At 38.4% G+C, this 22567-nt stretch overlaps 1 protein-coding gene across 2 annotated transcripts; it reads left to right on the forward strand.

The window, feature by feature from the left end:
- The first annotated feature begins 1111 nt into the window (after positions 1-1111).
- On the forward strand, positions 1112-20639 carry LOC121297357 (mastermind-like protein 1). Of its 2 annotated transcripts, XM_041223641.1 has the most exons (6): positions 1112-1841; positions 2450-2741; positions 12460-13818; positions 16144-16365; positions 16596-16716; positions 17294-20639. In XM_041223641.1, exons 2-6 carry the CDS (start codon positions 2457-2459, stop codon positions 18277-18279), a joined length of 2973 nt encoding a protein of 990 aa, XP_041079575.1. In that variant the 5' UTR covers positions 1112-1841; positions 2450-2456; the 3' UTR covers positions 18280-20639. The 2 variants fall into 2 exon arrangements, with proteins under 2 accessions (XP_041079575.1, XP_041079574.1); XM_041223640.1 differs by lacking the exon at positions 1112-1841 and having other exon boundaries at positions 1852-2741.
- Positions 20640-22567: the final 1928 nt, after the last annotated feature.

Genomic DNA, 22567 nt, shown 5'->3' on the forward strand with positions numbered 1-22567 from the left:
AACAGACCATCGTAAAACGTCTTTATCTTTTGCTTTGGTAGTCAAATTAATTATTTGAAATATGTTCAAAGGGAACAACTCATTGAGACGAAACTGTCTTTTTCAAGGGTGCAACTAGACATCGCAAACACTACAGTCCCTGAGGCAGCAGCATGTCTTGTTAGGTAATGCATTCCACTCTGAAGAAGCTGTAATTGAAATTAGACTTAGTAGCATTGTAGTCTGTGCAAATGGTGTGACATGCACAGCAAAAAATGACTCCTTATCTGTAATATGTGAATTTTGACAAGGTACAGGTAATGATGAACGCAACACTTAACACAGCAATTGCTCACAATTGTCATTTTTCTTTCAGAATGAATCTGATTACCTTGGATATATCTTCAATTCATTATATATGAGATAATGAACTGCAGATTAAAAGTTTGTGCTGTAGCTGATTCACTCCAATGGTCAAGCTGAAATCAATCCATGGCCTACCAAATATCTTTAAGTGCGTAAAGTTAAGCAAATAACCAAAAGATCTTCTACACAAGAAAAGCTGGAGCTTTGATGTGCTTATAATAACTAAGAATATTGATTTTAAAGCATGGATCGGATCTCCTGGACGAGTTGTCTTAGAACTATTTACCTTGTCTCATCTGAAGGGGTCAGTATTATCTTAAACAGCAGTGTTACACAAGACAAGTACTGCTATATATATATATATATATATATATATATATATATATATATATATATATATATATATATATATATATATAGATGATTGAGTATCACTTTCTTACTGTATCTTTGTTACAGACAATTTATGTTTAATTGTTTTGTGGACCCAAAGAAAGAAAAATGTGTGTAATTTTGAGGTAGCATGTCCCAATGAGGAATGCAGGGATTGTGACTGAAATCAAGTAGATAGCTAGCTGGCTTTTTTTCCCCCTTCAACTCCTATCCACAGATGTCTGGTTCTGACTAATAGCATTGAACTGAAAAAGATGTCACTCGCATGGCCTGCATTCTCTGTCGGTGAAGGGGGGCGCATTGATTTATAACGGTCTGTGATTAAATTCTGAGGTCTCCCATTGACTCTGGCACGTGTCAATCGTGCAGATGGGCGGGATTTACAGAGGCTGTGACGCCACTGTGATGCAAAGGGAAAAAACTTGTGTCCAAGATGGCGTCGTAGAAGAGTGAGTCCATTGGAAAACAATAGCGAACGAGGGGAGGAGAGTTTGTTTGGATTTCAAATGTTTTTTTGTTTTTTATAATTATTTGTTTAAATGTTAATCCAGGGCTCGGAATTTCTGCAGATTATTTTCTGTGGGCGTTTTTATTTTTCTTAACATGCACCTTTTTTTTGTTTGTGTACATCCATGTAGTTGCCCAATCAGCAGCAACTATTGAGTAAAAAAAAGTTATTTTCATATTGTGTGTTTTTTTTTTTTTTTTTAATCATTGTTGTCAATGTCTGTGCCTGGGATTTAAATCGTTCTGTGAATTTTCGTTGTGTATTTGAAGCGTCAGGCTGTGTTTTGAATTTGTATTACTGTATCCAGCGGGACAGGGTAACAAAAGTGAGTTTTTAAATTAACTTTTTTTTCATAAAGCATGTACTGTTAATAGTCGATGTAATTTTCAGCGTTTTTTTTTTGCTATTGTTTTTGTTTTGGAGGCCAAGATTGGCGTTAGTTGTAAAAAAAACAAACAAACCCGGAGGTCTTCGATTTTAACATGCTGGACTGAATCACTTGTGAGAAGTTTCTGTGCAACTGAAAACAAACACAATTCTCAAGACTTTCATTTTCTTTTTCTTAACTCTAAACTACTTATTAGTCTGACTGCCGGTGAGTTTTTAACTGTTTTTTTTCATTCAATTTAAGGTAGGTGTGTGTGGTTTTAAAAAATAATAATAATAAAAAAAGATAATTTTGAACTTTAGTTCACAGTGGATCGGCAGAAGCTCTAGTCAATAAGAAGGTGCAGTGATTTGCAGGATGCTGGCAGCATTTGTCACGATTTTATACCTACGGTTTCGTTTTTTTTTAAATGTGTATATCGTTTTATTTTGAAAGCATGATTTTTGTTTTTCAGGACGTATTTTAAAGTCTGTCTTATACACACACTCTGTGTTAGGTAGTTCAAGCGATATTGAGGAGACGGGGTTGTTAAATAAATACTGGACTTTAATATTTGGAATCGTTACTGCAAAACCATGTAGACTGAACAGAACGCATTGACTTTTTTTATGGCGTGCAGTATCCATTGTGAATGTGGTTGGGCAGAAACATGGGAAGACTCTGTTATTGATAGTTTGTTATGATTTTGTTAAAATAATTATCAATAGAAACACACCATCTTTCTAGCCTGACGCCAGTTAAAGTTGAGCTCTTAGTCGGAACTGATTATTTACATGCCCATTTATGATGGCGGATTTTGTTGTACCGCGACACAGCGCGGTTATGGAGAGGCTCAGGCGGCGGATCGAGCTTTGCCGGCGGCATCACAGCGGTTGCGAGAGCCGCTACGACAACACGGCTATGGAGCGGCTTGAGATTGAAAGGCAGCACACCTTTGCCTTGCACCAGCGATGTCTCCAGACCAAAGCCAAGCGGGGCAGCAAGCACAGGCAGCCACAGCCTGTATCCGATCAGACTGCACTGAGGGGGTCTGGCACTGGAGGCAGCAACTCTGACATTCCGGATAGTGGGGCCACCGAGCAGAGCAGGAACAGCACCCTGATTGCGGTAAGCAGCACAGCACATTTCATATTTGACACATTATGTTTATATTCTCCTTAAAAATCCATTAGGTGAGACTCAAACAGTAAAGCAAGAATGTATTTGCGTCCACAATATGTGTTGTGATTCACTGTGGGAGATGCTGATGCTGTTCCCACAGTTTCAAGTGCCAATTATTGCTTCAGCCTTTGGCACAGATGTGATTTAGGTACTGTAGTGCTGTAATCAAAAATATCAATAATAATAAAAAGAATAGCAATTAAATCCCTTTGTCATCAGTACCACCTGTTAACAAAACGAACATCATTACTGTTTATTATGGAATGGTTATCCACAGTTTCATCTTGTTTATATAATTGCAGTCCACTGACTATTTGACTGCAACTTTAGACTTACACTTCTTTGTTTTATGTCAAAACTGTTTGAATAACGTTAAGTACTTACCTACAAGTAAATATAATTGTTAGCCACACATTTTCTTGTATTGCAGTGTCAAGTAGTATACTACACAAAGAAGTACTTATTATCTTGTGGATCACAGCTGTGGAGTTTAGGGCTATCATTTCATCTACTTAATATCATTGGGCATTTCAAACTGTTGATCTTGGGGTGTAGACTATGTTATACTGTTCTGCAAACGTACAAAGACGTCTCATCAGAGTTTCGAAGGTTATTTCAGTAGAAATCAATAAATTATGTAGTCACTAATTAAAGCGAAGGGAATAGGTACAGTAGACACTAAAAATATTGTCTTGTAAATAAGTTTCAGCTAGTGCCTTCATCTCCATTAAGAGCACTCTTACCAGCTCCCTATTTGGAGATCTGAAGATCCATTGGGACAGCCCTCTATTTTAGATAGTTTTACTCAGGTAATATTGAAGTGATTACACTGTATAGTTAATGGAACTCCAGGAAGTGAATTATTAAATATGATACCTGTTTATTAAGGAACAACTGTCATGACGGTCTGCCTGTACTTCATAACTAATTGTGAAATTGTAATGAAACTAGCATAAGTATCAGCAGTTCTCAATCTAGCTCATTGTGACCTACTTACTGTATCTCAGGGACTGTGACTGTTTTTTTTTTTTTATTAAACTTTGCATTCTCATGTAATAAGTCATTGAACCTATACTGAGCGTCAAAAGAAACTTACCAATTTTATTTGGATAAAATTCAGTAGATGTGATTGAAAAATGACAAACTCTGTTTTAGAGCAGGTGCAGTGACTTTTTATTGTGCTAATCTTGGGCAGGTGACTCTTGGTCTCTCAGTTCGTGCCTTGTCATTGACAGCGTGTCTGGCTGTGCCGTCTCTCCAGGTTTGAATTTGCTGGCTGTGAGCACCAGGTGAGCCACAGTATGCTTGCCCTAGTCCAGCCTCCAACATGCTGATTGCATGAAGGTGCTGCTCTCTTGACAGACATGGCATATTGTTTTTTTTTCTGTGATTTTCTTTTATTGCTTTTATTCAAGCTTGCAATTTAACATATCCAGTGTCCAATTAGCTGTCTCACTAATTAGGTGATTAAGTGCATATGCTTCAGTCATAGTCACTCAAGGATAAGTGATCAAGTGATTAAAAAAGAAACCAAAAACATTTAGTCAATGTCCATCATTTTTACCTTTTTTTTCAAAAAATAAATGTATAATGTAAGTTTCTTTTGATGCTCAGTATATAATATGAGCTCATGACACAGAGTATATATTCGTTGATTTTTCACAGTTTGATATCTTTTTTTTTTTTTTGTTTGTTTCTGATTCAATGAATTCTGTAGTGAGAAGAGTTAACTGCATTTTATCAAGGGAGATGATAAAAGTAGATGTACGTATCGGGCTAGACTGCATAAACTTGCAGTTCACGTCTTGTGAAACAAAATGCAGTTTTGCAATAAAAGTAGACATAATTTGCTAACACAACACACAGAAGACATAATTTGCTAGGTTACCTACAGTAGGGCTGTTTGCTTCCGTCTTAAAATGGGCTTTTTAAATTGCTTGCCAGGTTTTGTGCGGCCTTTTCTTTTGAAGTTTGATTTAGTATTTCTGGAGGGCAATAGCAAATTACATTGTTTAAGGTACTTATTTTGCACATTTACTTTATTGTTTTCTTAAACCCCTTAACCTTTTGTTTGAACAGTCATACATCTTTGTGAGATATTGATAGTCTCTATGCTCAAGAGGAAAACATATTTATTCCAAAGTGGATTTGTTTAAAACAGGGGGATGCAAAACATACATAGTTAACCCAAATCAACAAACATTTATCCAAATAAGTGATAAAATGATAGATCTCAGATGTCAAGAACCAGTGCTGGGTACTGTACATTAAGATCATGCTAGCCTACATGGAAGTCTACCTATTTCTTGACTAATAGAAAATCTAACCAGTTTACTGTATTTGAGTGCTGTCCTACAGAATTGGCAGATGTGTTGCATTGGACATGCTTTCCTTTTACTTGAAACAGTGGTGACAACTTAAAATTAATAAAAGTGTAAGATGTTGAAAAAAGTTCAAAAGATTTGTGTGTTATGTTATTACTACAATCCCTAATATGATTAACACCTGTTGGATAGGGTCATCAGAAGTTTCATGCCAGGGAGATTTAATCTATTCTGCTGTTGTAGCCAACTGGTCAAAAACATTATAAGCTCTCTTTACTTGATTGATTAGGATGGTTAGTGTAGGGCTACTGATTTTCCAATTTGGGGAGTAGCAAATTTAAAAAAAAAATGACCAATTCTGTTTTGTATCAACTTATTAATATTTAAACAAACATGGCATCTGAACATAAATACAATGTTGATAGCTAAAGTAAATTAATAAATATTAGCACCTTTTGCTTTTTTATTTTTGTTTATTTATTTTCTGTGTTAAAGCCAAGATTTTCAATCAGACACTTTTTGCTGTTATAGTAAGTAAAGCACCTGAAGACACTTCAAACATGTCATAATGTTTATAAACATTACTTGGCATTGCTGGCCTTAAAGTAAGCAGGAAAGCTTAAGAATTCTATTACAACAGTTCAGAAAACATGTCCAGCACTATTGTGTGAGAATCATATTTACAGTCTTCCACTAACACTGTAGTTCAGTATTGTTATCTTATTGCTGGCATTAGAATAACAAGTAAAAATGTTAAACCTTTCAGAAACATTTCAGCAATGTAATGTGAGAGTAATCGCAATCCACAAGTGAAGTTTACTGTTTTACTGGCATTAAAATAACCAGGATAAAATCTAAAACACTGATAAAATAGGCGTGTTGACTGACTCATTGCTCTGCACGGGCTCAGTGCTGTGTATCACCCGATTTGTAATTTAAGTAGTGGCCTTAATGTAAATGCATAATTAATCCTCCCAATTGTTTCTTTGCTAATTCTGCATTCTTGTTATTTGGTAAGTTTAAAAAGAGGTGCGTCTCCAGACAGAATGTCTTCAGGAAACAAACGGTGTGTAGTGTAGTGTGACTACATCCTTTGCACAGTAAAGCGAACAATTTCCTTTAAGGAACATATAGCTAGAAAAATAGCTTTGAGCTCGTTTCTTCATCGTCAGATAATATAATTTAATTAAGAAACAGTCTTCAGTTAACATAGCTCGTTATAGCTTTATAATGAGCTATGTTAGAGTGGACAGAAATAAACTAAACAATAATTAAGTACACAACTAATTTAACTTGCTTCTGGAAAGCCCTCATTTAGCAGTAGCTTAGGTCTAAGGGTTTCAGCATAGAAGAATGCAGTGCTTTGCCATTGGTGTCGTCTTTTTTTATTTCTTGAGCTTTACATGTTTACGACTGGCAATGTGATCTTTAGTGGTATTAACTCATACGTAATCAGTCGAATGACAGCAAAACTTGCAGAGTAGTATCCCACTGTTGTCTAATCAGAAAATGTTTTAGCTCTGTCTTTTTCTAAACATTGAATATTTTTTTCGTTGGCGTAGTCGGCATGTTGAGTTTCAGTAGAGAAGCATGAGTGAAGTCACATGATGAATTAACTCAACTTGGCTGGGTGTAGTGCAAAAAACAAACAAAACAAAAACCCCAGAAAATTGGAGGTGCAAGGAGAAATTCCATTCCCAAAATGCCTAATTTAATTTCCAATGCCTAATTCTGTGATTCCGCAATCACAGAAAATCAGTAGCCTTACTGAGAGCTGCTGTTCTATGTTGCAGTTAACAAAAGGAGCTACAGTAGTTATTTTCTAGTCAGCAGATTGACCGTATTCTGTAGAGCTCAGTCTAGTGAAGCTGGTAGTGGTAATAGAACAATGCCCATTCTGTTTTAACCAGGATAATAAGGCTGAAGAACCAAACCAAAGAACAATTGTGGTGGTTTTGGAAGTTTGCCTGTTCATTAGTTAGTGGTTTGGGAAGGGGAAGTGAGATAAACATACTAAATGAAGGCATAGGTTTGTAGTATGTGTCTACTTCACTTTCTTTTACCATGAGACCAGTGGTTCCCAAACTGGAAAATTGTCAAGAGGGTTTGGCAAATACAGAAATATCTTCCAAATGACCCTGGCACCAGACAAGGAATGTTCCCCAGGCTGAGGGAACCAGTTGATTTACATGAAAGCAGCATTATGATTTTTACCTTGTCAGCTCTGTTGTACATTTTAATATAAAACTTACTGGAGGATGATTACAATTCTTATGTCTATGGATTCACTGGATGGGTCAGGGATTTTGTGCAAAGAATGTTTAGGAACACCAGATCTAGACAACCTGCAAACTCAAACAGCTTTACATGCAGTGGATCATTTTTAGTGGCACGTGATTTAAAAGCAGATGATGTCTGGGTTTGTTACTGGCGACGATGCTACTGGAGACTATGCTACTGTATGAGTGTTTTGACAGGTTGTACTGGATCAAGGGATGGACGCTGGCCGAAGGGTGCCATTAGCATCCACACTCAGTACCATATATTGAGTAGTCAAAGGGTGCTGACAGACAGTTGGGGTTGTGCCCAGATGTAGGCACAACAGCTGTATCGCTACCTGCTTTGCAGTTTCATATAGTTTAGATTATTGGAATGCCATACTGTTGATAGCGAAGTGTTTTCAGACACAGTTTTAACCAAATAGATTTTGGCCATACATAATTGGTCAAATTAAAGTAACTTGGCCTACTGTACCAGATAGGCTTGGGTTGTTGTTACTGTTACAGTAACATGTTGGTGTTTGATGGTTATTTTGGTGCTCACACCATCAGTTAAACTTTTGGGGATATTTACTTGCCATGATCTGCCAAATTTTACAAAATGGGACTGTCCTGACTGTGCAGTTTGGTCCAAATGCAGCACATTCTGAATTCCAGCCAGGACACAGCTTATTGGTGTGAATGCATGCTATTGTCTTTATTAAAGGCTTGCTCCTTTTTGACACTCGCCCACATGCATTGACAGTCAATGTAATGAATGGCTTCTAAGTAAAGAATGCTAGGTATTTTTCAGAGGATACTGTACTTTTTTTGCTTTGTGTGTTTTAGGTACAGTACATATGTACAGCAATGAGTTTTCTTCAGGAAGTGTTCTGCTACAGTGGTGGAATAGCCCCATCTAAAACTTTCTGTACAATCCAATATTGAATGTTTAGCTAATATCAGTCCCTTAGCACCTTAAATACTAAATGTAATGCAGACCTTTTAAGAAAAAGTTCTCTTTTTTTTTGCCCTGATTTGTGTGATCTGGGGATGGCTTGCCATTCTAGTTAGGCTGGTAAAAAACAACAACACTAAAATCAGTTGGAGCCAGGAAATAAGTTGAGCCACAGGTTGCTAGTGAGTCTGCAAGCTGCTGTCAGCAAGCTTTGATGATTCAGACAGTGATTTTCTGTTAAACTGGTTTTGCAGTCAGAATCAACTGATATTTCACAATGTCTTTGTATGTTCATGAACAGCATGCTTGATTCATTTGCACACCTACAACTTTACATATTTGTTTTTATGTAAGTCTTGAAACTACAAGGGTGCAGTCAAGTATAAATTCAATGTTTTCTCTTTATCAAAATTGTGGGGGTAAAACAAAACTACCTATAACATCCAACCACATCTGAGTTTGTTGTAGTCAAACTTTAAAGATTCTATTTTTTTTTCAGGTTACAGTACCACCAGCAGATTTCTATAGAAGGGGTTCTTGAACAAGAGGCCTGTTATGGGAAATGGTTTCAATGACTTCACTGGAGAATGATAAAAGGAAGTGTGCTACAGTGATGCTGGAGATTAGACAGTATAGTAAACCTAACCCTATTTCTTTACTAACTTTCACTCGGTGTAAATTCAGCCAGTCCTTGCAGATCATCCCTAGATTTAGCATTTAAGTGAAATGCTAACTTTCACTTAGCTTGGTGTAGCTTCAGAATGCAGTCCATCTTTACTGTATTGGAGGAGGAATTCGGCACGCTTACTCGCTTCTGCTTTGCTGTCTGGTTGGCGGCCCCTTGTCTATACACATGGTAGTTTGTTTCAAGTGGTTTTGTTTTCACATGGTTTGAGGCGGGTGGGGGGTGTTAGACTGAAAGGGAGTGTGGGGCCTTGTAAGTTAGTGTGCTTGCTGAGGTTGCAGTGATGACCCGGTCCTTTGCCCTTCCAAACAACCATCAAAAGGAGAGAGCGAAAATTCTGGAATTGCAGATCAGTAAATTCATTACGGGTGTTCTCTGCGTGCATACAGTTTCTCACACTGACACAGTTACCTATCGTAAAAAGGCTTATTGTTTGGGTGTTGGTTGGGCTTTAGGAAGCACGCTTGCATCTTGAGGTACCTCTTTTAGTCTTTTCTGTGCTTGCGTTGAGAATCTAGAATGAAGATAAAATCCTTGCTTGCTTATTTACTAGCTTGCTGCTGTTTTAATGCTTGGTGCTCACTGATCTAGCATTTAAAGTTTAAAAATATAGAGTTTAAAGGAAGTTTTTAAAAAAATGTATCATAGTTAGTAACATTGTTTAAAAATTGCACGCAAGGCTGGTGACACAGGTGACTGTGTGTAAATCCTGCAAACGAATGAACCCCTTGACTGTCCCCTAAACAAGCTAAGTGTGCTTTCCTGTCTCCAAGGAGACGGGGCCTACATGTCCAAGTCCACTAAAAAAGTTGTCTATGAAAAATTTGTTGTTGTTTTATGGTTCCTTTTGTAAATGTGACCTTTGTTTAAGGTGACAACCCTGACCCTTTGTACAGAATAACCTGGGAGGATGTTTCTGTAGAGTGTTTTCTGGTGCAGGTGAGAAACTGTATTATCGCTTCAGTGTTAATTATTGTTTTCAGTGATGGCTCTTCCTATTTCTTCAACTAGACAGAGGTACTGTAAAAATCTTGAACCAGATTAGAATTTATTTTTCAGACCTCTTTCTTTTTTTGGATTAAATTCCCACACCTGAGATTTCTGTTAACATTTTCAGGCATTTTAGTTTTGGGATTGTAGAACTGTACTGCAGTTATTGTTCTCCCTACTGTATTAAACCATATGTTACTGCAAACTTGCAACTTTAGTTGTGTAAGTCTGGTGGCAAGTTTGCTGTATGCTACTGGAGAACTACAGTACAGTAATGATTACGATCCCTATTGAGCTTGTCTGCTAATTGTAGGGAGGATCTGTGAACCGTGGATGATGTGGCTTCAGGAGACTGCCTGCCTTCTTTGTCTTTGTATTTCGCTGCCTCCGTCCCCATAAATCTGACACCACTGGGATTCTGGTTTCTTGAGATCATGAAGAATTTGAATGCTGGCCAGCTAGCTTTCTGTGTGAAAGGAAGAGCACCGTCTGAGAGTATTGTCTGCCAAAAGCATTCAGAGTTTGGGGTTGGATATGATCGCTACAGCAGTAAATTCTGTTTGCTTGTTAAAGTGGGTCTTCGGTTGCAATGCAATAGCTCATGAAATTTAAGCCATGTGTTTTTTTTTTTTTTTTTTTTTTTTTGGGTGTACTTGGTAAAAAGCTAATGTGTTTGTGTGCTTTCTTGCTGTTTCTCTCTCAGGGTTAACACACATAGTAAGAGCTGTTTTGGCTTGTTAGTATAACAGCTGCAGTATTTGTATTTATGGAGTGCTTGTGTTGGCACGCATCAGCTATTACCAGTGAGGTTGTGATCTATTCAGCGTACACAATATGAAAAGAAAAACGTTGATCGTCTTTGTATAGCTTATAAAAAACCCATTCAAGCCCCAATAAATCATGCTTACTCTTTATTTATGGATGGCTCAGACACTGACACTTGCCATTTTGTTTTTTAGTGTACCAAAACACCTTCTCTTTGTATTCCTCCCTTCTGACTGATCATGTAAATAATGGAGGCTGATACCAGGCCATGTTTCAGCTTCTTTCTCAGATTTGTAGTACATTAAGTAGTATGTTGAGACACTGTGAATGTATGGTACGTAACAGCGTAAAATCAACATGTTCCTGAAGGCCAAGCGCATTAATTGCTCAGAAATAACATTAACCCTGAAAGAAAGGCCTAACATATGCTACCATTTGTAATATTATGCTGGAGGATCATGGTGCCATTGCCACAAGTCACATGGGCTGTGTCAATAAGGACCTTTTATAGTCTATTATCTTAGTATTAGCATGCCATTATTTGTCTTGTTAGTGTGAAGTTTCATATGATGCTGTCACAGTCTTGTAATTCTGTGGATGCAATACTGTACATGGGGATTAAGGGGTGGCTACACACACATTCATATTAAGATCTTGCCAGAATGTCAAGCAGACATTTATTTTCTGCAGATATGACAAATTGTAGAGTCATGGGTGCATTTTGACACTTCACCTATTTCTGCTAACTGCCTTTACTGGATTATCCAGTTCTGTTATCAAGTTATGTAGCCTATTTCCCAGAGTTGATAATTATTTATTTATTTATTTATTTATTTATTTTAAGTATGGATTTTTTTGTAGTACCGTAGTTGTAGCTCTACAGTACCTCCAAACTAAATTTAAGGATGTTGGAAGTGGTGGTTTGTGTATAGTTACGCACCAAACTCAATTACTCAGTCTTAAATGAATACATAAATAAAGCAAATTATTTATCATTATGGCATACTCTAAATGTGAACTACAATATGTGAACTACAATATGTGAGCTACAAGAATTTAGCGATGGAGTATGCCAGAGAAAACCCCCCTCACTCATCCCAGTCATTCTCCTTTTACTTTTACTTTTTTGATTTCCTCATTGTCAGTCCAAAGACACACAGTTGTTACTCAGGAATACTTTGCTTTTTGTAGTGCGTTCAATTATTAAAGTTCCTGATTGCACCACTAAGTAAACCTGGTTTCAGCAGGTCTTAATGCAGGTCTTAACCCAGTGCTCAATTGCTTATTTGGATTGCACTGTCATCAGAATCGCTTAGGTGAATATGTTAATGATGGGGAAGGCGTTCTATAACGGGGCAAGGCAATTCTTCAGAATACCATTTCATCTTACCCCCGTTTATGCGTCAATTAAAAACAAGAAGTGATTTAAATTGGCCAACCCTGCTATTTTCTTCTATTCATAAGTTCATAAAGAAAAAAAAAAGAAAAAACTCTATTACCACTGGAGGGAGCCAGAGTCCACTTGAAACTAAAAGTGAATCATTGTGCCGACTTGTGTTGAGCAGACTATACTTTAATTTATTAGTTTCATTTCTATACTTGTTTATGGGTTATTACTTCTAATGCTTTGCCCTCAATTTAACTATTTCATGTTTAATATATTTGTATCTCTCTCTTTTTAAAGCTCCAAGAAACAGTTAAGAGGAAGCTGGAGAATGCTGCATCTCCTCTGAATGGGGATCAAACAAATGGTTTTGGAGAGGCATACTCTGCAAACAAGAAGCCCCGGCTGGATGATACTCGGAACACCATTAACGGGGTATCCAATGGTTTACCGCCTGTCTCCCCCTTGCACCAATTGGACACAAAGCACTCTGGCGGTAGGGAGAGGCTGCTACCCAATGGGAGCCATTCTTTGGGCCTGGACCGGCTCAACAGCAAAACAACTGTCAGCCTTCATGAGCCTGGCCTAGGAGAGAACCAGGAGCTGGATGACCGATTTCTGCTCAAAGAGTTCAAACAGGAGCCGGAGGATGATATTTTGCCATGTTTGCCGCCGGCCGGCAGCAACCTCATGCCTGACCTGAATCTGAACGAGCAAGAGTGGAAGGAGCTCATCGAGGAGCTGAACCGCTCTGTACCAGATGAGGACATGCAGGACATTTTCAACGATGACTTTGGAGACCGGAAAGACCCTGATCCCATGACCCCAGCCGCGCACACACTCTTGCCACAGGATGCAGTCAGCGTCAAGGCAGAGTTCTCCCCGGCAGCCACATCTTTTGACCAAGAGCAGCGGACAGTGTCCCCGCAGGTGAGGCCCATGTCTTCTGGTCCTCCACAACACCCTGCTTCCTCGACCAACACCACTAAAGCCTCTTCACCGGCAATGCCTAACTCGCAGCCCCAAAGGCAACTGCCACAGAATGTCTTGTTGCCTAAACCTTCTTCCAACGAGCTCTCCTTAGCTCTGCAGCTTCAGCAGCTGGCAGCCCGGGAACAGCAGAGGGCTCAGCTCATGCAGAACCAACAGCAGCAGCAGCAACAGGTACAGCAGCAGCAACAGCAGCAACAAGCTCAGACATTTCATCAACCCAACCACCAGCCCAACTGGCCCCAAGCTGCAACTTTTGGCATGGAGAAGCCCACCAGCCCATCTGTTTACCAGCAGGACTTCTCCAACTCCAAGCAGATGATGATGCCCAATGTGCTAAACAAGAATTCTCCCAAAGCGGCCGCCACTGGATACCTCCAAACCTCCACGAACCCCAGTGTGATGGCCCACCCACCCACAAGCTTGAACCAAAACTCTGCCAACTGCCAGGCGTCCATGTTGAACTACAGGAACACCAAGCCTCTATCCCACTACGAGTTGGACCATGGACCAAGAGTGACTCCGCCAGCTCAGAACAAAACTGCCATGCTGGCTTATTTGCAGCAGCAGCAAAGGCAACAGCAGGTGGCTTATCTCACCGAGGAACAGAAACGGGTGATCAAACAGAAAGCTGGGCTGCCGTACCGACCTATTGTGCCCCAAACTCAGGTAAGATTCATCTTTCTCTTGCTTTGCCCATCAAGTCACATTTGCATAGAAGTATAGTGTGCCTGTATTTGTGGGGTGTGGTTCAGTTTGCTACAAACTTTATGTTTGTATTTAATTTCAAACTTACAGTACAAGCTGTCATTTGATTTAATTGGTTCCAGGGGTCCGTCGGATATGTAAAAATATTGTGTCTCGGAGGGAGTCGTTATACTACACTGTAGTTGCTTTATTAACATTGGGGCATTATAAATCAACAGATACATCAGTGTGTCTAAAACTCCAAAGTGAAGTACTACACTTGTAATATACAATGAAAATCAGTGCAAATTATTGCAAAACAAAGCACTGTAATATAGCATTTGGCAATTTATGAACCAGCATTCCTGAAACAGTTCTTACCATGCGTGTTAACCCTGAGACAAACAGCAAGAAAGCACACACAAACACAGTACCTGTTTAATGTTACAGTAATTGTATGAATCGTTTGCTTTTTTTTTTTTTTTTTTTTAAATCTGCAACTGAATCCATTCCGTTCTGCTAGAGCTAAATTTCCTGTTTTAGGCCCGTAATAACTTGTGCATTGATCAGTTTCCATGAGTACAGTTCAATTGGTAGCAGCAAGTCTAAATGACACATACCAGAGGTCCATCGGTTAATGGAGGTTATCCTGTCTTACAGGCTTGGATATGACAGGTTCTACTGTATAATCTTTAATAATGTTAGTGGTCATGGCAGGTTAGTCATGGTGCTATAATACTCTAGCAGCTTAGTTTGTTTTTGTAAGACGGTATGCTGTATGTTAGCAATTTAACAAACACTTTCTCACATACCTAAACTGCAAATATGTGAAAAAGCTTTTCATGTAAAAATTGTTGGTACCAAACCGTATATAAGTAAATTACAATGTATTTTTTGTGATGAATCTCAAAGCTGACCAGTAAAGCAACCTTGTAAATAAATCTGCAAATTTGTAAATAAATGTGTAATTAAAAAAAAATTTCAACTAGTTTTATTAGTTTTGATTGCTTACCAGCCACCCATCTTTCTCTGGTCAATGTTGGTATTTGCCTTCAGATGGGCTGGGTCACAGTGAATGGCTATTTTGTCACCTTGCAGAGTTATTTAAATAATTGTTTTCTCTGCCAGTTTAGAGTTTAAAAATAGAATTTCCTGTAGCACACGGCAGCAGTCAGGTCACGCATGTCACTTTTCATGCAAGCAATATTACAGATTGTGTTCAAAGATTTGACTCAAGTGCTGTTGTTTTTGTGTTTAATTTGTTCTCGCCAGTCTGAGTTCAGGAATAAAATTGCATAATTCTTAAATTTGACTTAAGATTGGGACTCCCTGGTGTGGTGATTTTTATAGGAATTGATGATAAAAATGTTTGTAATTTAATTTAAATCTGGGAAACTGGCACATACTTTTCTCTATGTAGTTTCTTTATTGTATTAGCTCTCAGAAAAAAAAAACCCAAAAACCCAACAAAAAACCCCCCAGCAAACCAAACAACCCATGATTTACATTTATGTATAGTTTCCACTGCCTGGTGCTACAGGCATCGACTGACCACGGCTAGCCGCCGAAATCAAGAGAGCGTTTGGTGCTTTTTTCCAATCCTGGACAAAGTCGGAAATTCTTGCCATGCGTCAAAGATCACTGGGGGATTGTGATACCGTATTGTTTTAAACAAACCTGCGGCATCAAATACATTTAACCGTAGGTGCATTACAAATACAAATGAGTCTGGTTGAGAAGGATAGCACAGCCAAACAAACGGCCAGGTTTTGATGTTGTGTTTGTAATGAATAAATAGAAAAAAACAATGAGACGGCAGACTTTTGTCTTGTGTGCCGAAGCTGGATGAACATTGTTCAAGTTGATAAAGTTCTCTGCTTTCAGCGACTCAGTAAAGCTTAAAGAAAATGTCATATGCATGCTTTGCCTGTATCAAAGAAAATCTGCCACAATGCTAGCAATTTTCCCTCCAGTTTCTTTTCTACACTCACCTCCTGGCTACGTGATGACACACTTTCTCAGTAATTTGGCTATGTCGAGTATGTCAGATATCCGCGCTCAGCCACTTGGGTGAGCCGTGGAAACACCCTGTTTTGTTACCGTGGGCAGCTGTAGCTGGGAGTGCCAGGCAGTGGAAAAGGGCATTCTACAGCTAATTATTCTTATGTTGCTGTCAGTTCTAAGCTCTACTGCATTTATGTTTTTTTGATCCTATTTCATTTTCTGAACTACTTGTCCAGCTCTTACTATTCTGGGACCGGGAACAATAAATTCAATTTTAATACTATTTATCGAATATTTCTACAGGAACAAAACACTGTGCAGACTGTCGCCCGGGTTCCAGGCGCTGTCCCAACTGCAGGCATGGAGCCCCAGCCACCAGCTACTGCCTTAACAGGGAAACATGGCAATGCCTCCTATCTTAATAACCAGCAACAAGCAGCAATTCAGCAGCAGCAACACATGCAACTTATGGAAAAGCAGAAACAATTCTTAATAGGACAACGACAGCAGCTAATGGCAGAACAGGTAAGGACTTTATTATTTAATTTGTTTTCTTTTGTCACTCCCAGGATCATAACCTGAGGGTTCAGTGTAATCGGTCCAGCCCGTAAAATCACTCATTAGTAAGATTTGCTTTATAGATTGTTTTGTTTTGTTTTATTGGCCCATTCCCTTTTTTCAGCAACCTTATTGGCAAGTGGTCAACATAGCCTGCCTCTATTTTTTTGTATTAAATAGTTTTGTTTGTGTTTCAGGAAAAGCAGCGTCACCAACAAGAGCAGCAGCTCCAGAGGCACCTCACACGGCCTCCTCCCCAATACCAGGACCAACAGCAAAACCCCTACCAGCAGCAAGTCAACCACTTTCAAGGCACAGGCAAGCTACAACATCTCCTTTCTGTCACATGTAGAGGTCCAGTCTAATATTCTCCGTATTCTTAATAAAAATACTTAAATAAATATGTCTCCATGCAAAAAAAAAAAAAGGTTTGGGGGGGGTTACTACTTTAAACACAACACAAGGAAATAAATACCACATTTATTCAAAGTGCTCCCGCAAAACCAGTGATTTGAATGAGCGAACAGTGGACCAACTCTTGTCAGTAATAGGAACAACAAGGTGTCTTTGTTAGCAATACCAAAATATGAGGGCTGTTTTACAGCCAGGGCCAAAAAAAAAAAAAAGTGCCAGAGAAGTAACTCAAATGAGGAAGTTGTAAAAATTGTAATTACTGCATGTTACTGTAGATTTCAAAGATGGAGTAACATTTAATAATTTGGTCGTTTTGTATTTGTGTAGAGAGAGGAGTGTTGGGAAGGTTTTGATGTGTTGCTTTTTAAGTGAGGGTCTCTGCCAGTGAGTTTAAATGTTATATTTGTTCTGAAAACACGTGTACTTCAAATTTGCCTTCCCTTTCATTATGTAAATCCCAACTCCTTTCTGTTCCTTGTAGCATCATCTCAAGGTCTGGTCAACATGGGTAACCTGGGAGTGCAGAGTTCCAGCAACCAGAGGATGTTCTCCCAGAGTCAGGGCTTGATGCAGATGGGCGGAGGGCAAGCAGGTGTTCCCTCCTCTGCTGCCCCCACAGCAAACCAACCTGAACTGGACATGCCTGCTTACAACAGCATGGATAATGTCCAGTCGGTAATGTATAATCACATGGGTGCTGCCAACCAGCTACATCCTCACACAGCCCAGCAGAGTGCCATGAGTGGTGCCCAGTTGCAGAGACAGCCTGTGAGAATGGGCCAAAGCAGCACCGTGCCAGCAGGCTACAGACAGAACTTAATGGGCAATTCTGGTTTAACGACACAGCAGCTGCACAAGGGACCCACTAATCAAGCACTTATCAAGCAGCAGCAAATGGCAAGGATGCCCAATGCTATGGGTGCCCAAGCTCAGACTTGGCAGCACCAGGGTATGCAGAGTATGAACAACCAAACACCAGGGGGAGCAAACAACGGTCTTGGAGTATTTAATAACACTGGCTTTCACATGCAGCCACAGGCCCCAAAAATGGTCAGTCAGCAGTTTAGCCAAGCTGGCCTCAATGTCAATCGGCCAATGACTGCAATGAACTCTGCTGTTGCTGGGCAGATGATGCCAACTTTGGCACAGCAAAGGGCCAACCAGCCACCTCCTCAACAGCAGCAACCACAGCAACCAGTTGTATCTGGAATGAATCAGCCAGTGCCTGACCTGACCAGTTTTGGTCAAGCTCAAAACCCTCAAATGGTTAACCAGGCTAATCTTCACTGTAGTCAGGGTTACCAAGTAAGGCCAGCTAATCAGGACCTGCCATTTATTTACAGCGCTCAGTCGGGCAGCTTACAGAGTTTGCCCGGGGAAAGCGACTTGATGGACTCGTTAATGAAAAACAGGACTACAGAGGAGTGGATGAATGATTTGGATGAGTTATTAAGAACTCAACACTGAGTGGAAGAGGAGGGAAACTTCTAGCTTGTAAAAATATTTTATACAAAAAAAAACAATTATAAAGGACCTAAAAACCTGTGGTTTCCAGGACTTGAAATGACAATGATTAAATTACTACTGATCGTTTGGGTCGGTATTAAACCACTGATGTATGCAGGGATGAACATGTTTCAAATATACAGATATATTACTATTCTTCAGTGTAGTAGTTCATGTGGGCTACAATGCAGGAGTTGTAACACTTTGTGAGTATGTGACTGTAAGGCAGAGTACCTGAGTTAGTGTTAAAGCCTATAAACAAAATGGCTGGCTGGCCCAGTTTGTGGAGCCAAAATCTGGGATTGAAAAGATCCTTTGCTCAGTCCAGCTCTCTTTAAACCTGTATGTGTTTTTTTAGGGTCCCCCTCCCTTTTTTAAGTAAGAATGTCAGATGCCCAGGTATCTCTTAAAAATGTTATCCCTGCAAAGGGGTAATGTAGGTAATTCTGTTAAGAATTGCCGTAGCATGTTTGATTTCACTGCGTACTGGGGGAAAATAACTTTCTTTTGGGCCCTGCAGTTAATGCTGGATTATCACCTGGCAATTAGTATTTCAGTGAATACTCTTAATTAAAACCTCTGCGCTGACCTCACTATTTTGCAAAAGCCAATCAAATAGGTTACAGCACATTTTACACTGTTAAAATATTTAAGATATGTCATCTTTGGGAGCCATATTTTTTTTTGTAAAAAATGGGGTGGGGTGGGGGTTTATTTAATAGAAATTAATAAGATCAAAAAAAATCTTGCCTGACTTCCAAGGTTATTTCTATAAGAATTTTGAAAATATAGTTTAGTTTGAAAGATGCACACCATACTTTAAAGAAATACTAAAATAAACCTAATAAATTCAGTGACACCTGATTCACTATATTCATTTGAATGTATTTCGTTTCTTTTCGAATTCCTGAAGGTAGTGTTTAGTAGCTGTGGATTAACGTTATACTTCCTTGGGTATATACGGAATGGGATTGCAACACAAAATGTACTACAGTAACAAAAAATGAATTACTACAAATGTATTGCAATCATGAACAAAACTATAATTTATTTATGGCAATCATGTTTAAATGAACAAACTTGTTTTTTGTGTCCACAGTATTTACAATCATAATTTATCATTAACAAATAACATAATGCAGCCTTTGGTATATTATAATGTATTTTAACCAGGACCTAGAAACTAACTATTAATGCCCTGAAACTGTTTATTTTTCATGCAAAACACTGTAGTTAATGTACTCATTGCTGCAGGATAACTTGCACTTTTTCACAGTAAGTTTGTGCAGCTGTATTTTATTAGTAACTCTGCTGAAGTATCCATTTGGTTGAAGCTGCAGGGTGTGCCGCCATTGAAACTGTGTCATCAAATAAATACACCAGTTAAGAATTTAAGTGCAATCGAGAAATTCACACTCTTGTTTTTGTCTGCGCAAAGCTATTGCACTATTTAGCGTATTGTCCTAGTTTTAAAGTTAAAGTATTTCAGGTCTCAAAAATCAACAACTTTAAACTGTATTACTTAATAAATTATGAACACACAATTCCTTTTAGTTATGACTTGCAATAAGTTGCGTTTGGAATATGTATATCCCCCCTCCTCTGGAATTATATTTAATGGGTGGAAATCATGATTAAAAAGATGTTTAACTGAGGCTTGTTAAAAAAAAAAAAAAAAAAAAAAAAAAGGGGGGGGGGGGGGGGCATTATAATCAAGTTTCACTTGTTAGTATTTTGTTCATCCTTGTATATGTCGAGGCTCCTTGTACAAAAGTTTTTTTTTTTTTTGTTTTTTTTTAATATGCTGTATACAGGGTGATTAGGAAGTAAGTTTACCACATCAATGAAATGTTGTGTTGATGCAAACTTACTTTTTAATCACCCTGTGTGTGTGTAATTTTTTATTTTCTTTTTGTAAGTATGTATTCCCTCATGGCCAGGGAACAAATAGATCCTATTTTTATATGTACATTGTTCAGATGTTTTTGTAAGTATTTTTTACTTTAATAACTAGAGGATATTTGTAAAAGAAAAATGGTTAAAAATGCAGTCATTTAGATTAGTTGAGTGTGTTTATGTGTTTTTTTAAAAACATTTTTATTAGGTCTTAATTTGTATTATTTGAATGTGTCATACCATGTTGGTCAAGTTGTTCCTGAAGAAACTAATACACAGTGATGCAAAGGCAGGTGGCCCAGTGAGCACAATAAACTTTCCTGAATATACTGCACTAGTCAACTCCATGAAGAACATGATTTCCATTACATGAGAGTAGATGTTAAAACTTCATGCGCCAACTAAGACGTAGCCCTACAGTAAACTAATGTGAATGATCTGCATCACCATCCATTTGCGTTTCTTTCCATCTGATGATTTTGATATCCTTCTGCCTGGTGTTGATAGCTGAAGTGTAATGCTGGCTCCAAGGAGCAACTTATTTTGCCTCCCCAGCGCATCAGCACACACAACGGCTGTGATGCTGGCTCCGGGGATCAACCACAGTGCGGTCTCCCCAGCGCATCAGCATGACAACCGTTTGGATTGAGCGAAGTGTACATCACTGGGGTGTTCAAGTGGGCACCTTCTGGCCTCTGTGTTTCGTTGACTAGCCCATGACACCTCAAGAGGGCTCGACAGCGATGCTGACGTCCCTTCATCACCCCCCTCCGCCCCCTGCTCATTATCATATATCTGCATTTTTCGTGTATTTATCAATTATTAGTCATGAATAAGACATAATGATTAGACATTGGACGCTGTGGTTCAGTGGTTAAAGAAAGGGCTTGTAACCAGGAAGTTCCCAGTACAATTCACTACACACCCTCTGATTCATTGTGTGACTGTGAGCAGGGCACTTAACCTTGTACTCTATCTTTTGGGCGGGACATTGTTTTATAAGTGACTGCAGCTGATTCATAGTTCACAAACCCTAGTTTCTGTAAGTTGGTTTGTTTAAAGGCGCCTGCTAAATAAATAAATAAATAAATAAATAATAATATCTGCATTCACTAGACCACTACTTTCTTGTCCTAAACCACTATAGTTACAAAACATAACCAATTTGTATAGTCTGCCTGTTTTCTTTCTAATCAGAATCTGGCTGTCTGGTAATTAAGCAAACACAGGGATTTTCTGTTTGGTCTACAGTGACTACATAATTACATAATCGCGTGAAACCATGTAAGTTTTAATTGGGTTTAGCCAATGTGTGGTATGTTTTAAGGGTTAAATGTAAAGTGCATTATCCAGTAAATAGCTTTTAAAATACTTATACAAACTATACTAGTTAAGTCTTTGTGATGCCATTGAAAATCATTCCTACGTGTTTTTGCATTTCAAATATTTATTTGGTCTCAGTTTTTATATAGGGTAAAGATGCTGTTGGGTGGTGCAAACACAAAAGCTGTTTAGCCTGCTTGTATTTTTACTCTTGTGGAACAAATCATATCTTGTAGTAATAATAATAAATAATCTTTATTTTTATGTAGCGCCTTTTCACAGTCCACCATCATCACAAAGTGCTTTACAGAGATAAGCTGGAAATAGTGCATATATGCAGACACTTACAATAGCATGTTGCTAAGACCGTACCCAGATTGCTCTAATGATAATAGACTGGAAAATGTGTGCGCTTTTCCCTAAACTTGCCCAGTGATGCACCTGCAAACCCAATCAATGAAGCATTTTGCTATTTTAACATAAATATTGAATAAACACTTATTTGGTAAACATTTCAATGTAAATGGTTTTATACAAAAAAGTATCAAGAATATTTTCAAATTGATGTGACTGAGAGTATCGGCCTTAAATGGTTCAATAAAGAAGCGACGATTAGGCATTAGGAAAAGGAAGGAAACTAGCGAGATGTTGAACCACTGGCTGCAATATCCTAGTGATAAGCTGTTTGTAACACTGCAAGTCTATTTTTGTGTTTTGTCTTAACATTTGATAAAGTGAATGGGCCTAATTTGATATATTTAAAATCTAAGTACAGCAGGATGGGAAGATTAGATTGATGACTATCTACATGCATTGTGTATGTTATGTAGTGTTTTTTTTTTTTTTTTTTTTTTTAAATCATTTTGGTGCTACCATGCATTGTTTATTATAAAAAATACAACAGCAGCAAGTTTTTATTAATTTAATCTAGGTTAACACTGATGCCTGTCATGCAAACTTGTATCTAAAGTGCAGTACAGATGAACAGTGTATTTAAAATGTTTTATAATGTTTAATAATAGGTTGGGAC

Source organism: Polyodon spathula, chromosome 22 (genome assembly GCF_017654505.1).
Source record: "Polyodon spathula isolate WHYD16114869_AA chromosome 22, ASM1765450v1, whole genome shotgun sequence".
In the NCBI taxonomy this organism is placed as follows: Eukaryota; Metazoa; Chordata; class Actinopteri; order Acipenseriformes; family Polyodontidae; genus Polyodon; species Polyodon spathula.

What these genes read in the sequence shown, in the direction of transcription:
- LOC121297357 (XM_041223640.1), top strand. Translation starts at nt 2,418, where the DNA reads ATGATGGCGGATTTTGTTGTACCGCGACACAGCGCGGTTATGGAGAGG. An exon ending in GGAACAGCACCCTGATTGCG is followed by an intron (nt 2,742 to 12,459) that starts GTAAGCAGCACA and finishes CTCTTTTTAAAG; the next exon opens with CTCCAAGAAACAGTTAAGAG. An exon ending in CAACCACTTTCAAGGCACAG is followed by an intron (nt 16,717 to 17,293) that starts GCAAGCTACAAC and finishes TGTTCCTTGTAG; the next exon opens with CATCATCTCAAGGTCTGGTC.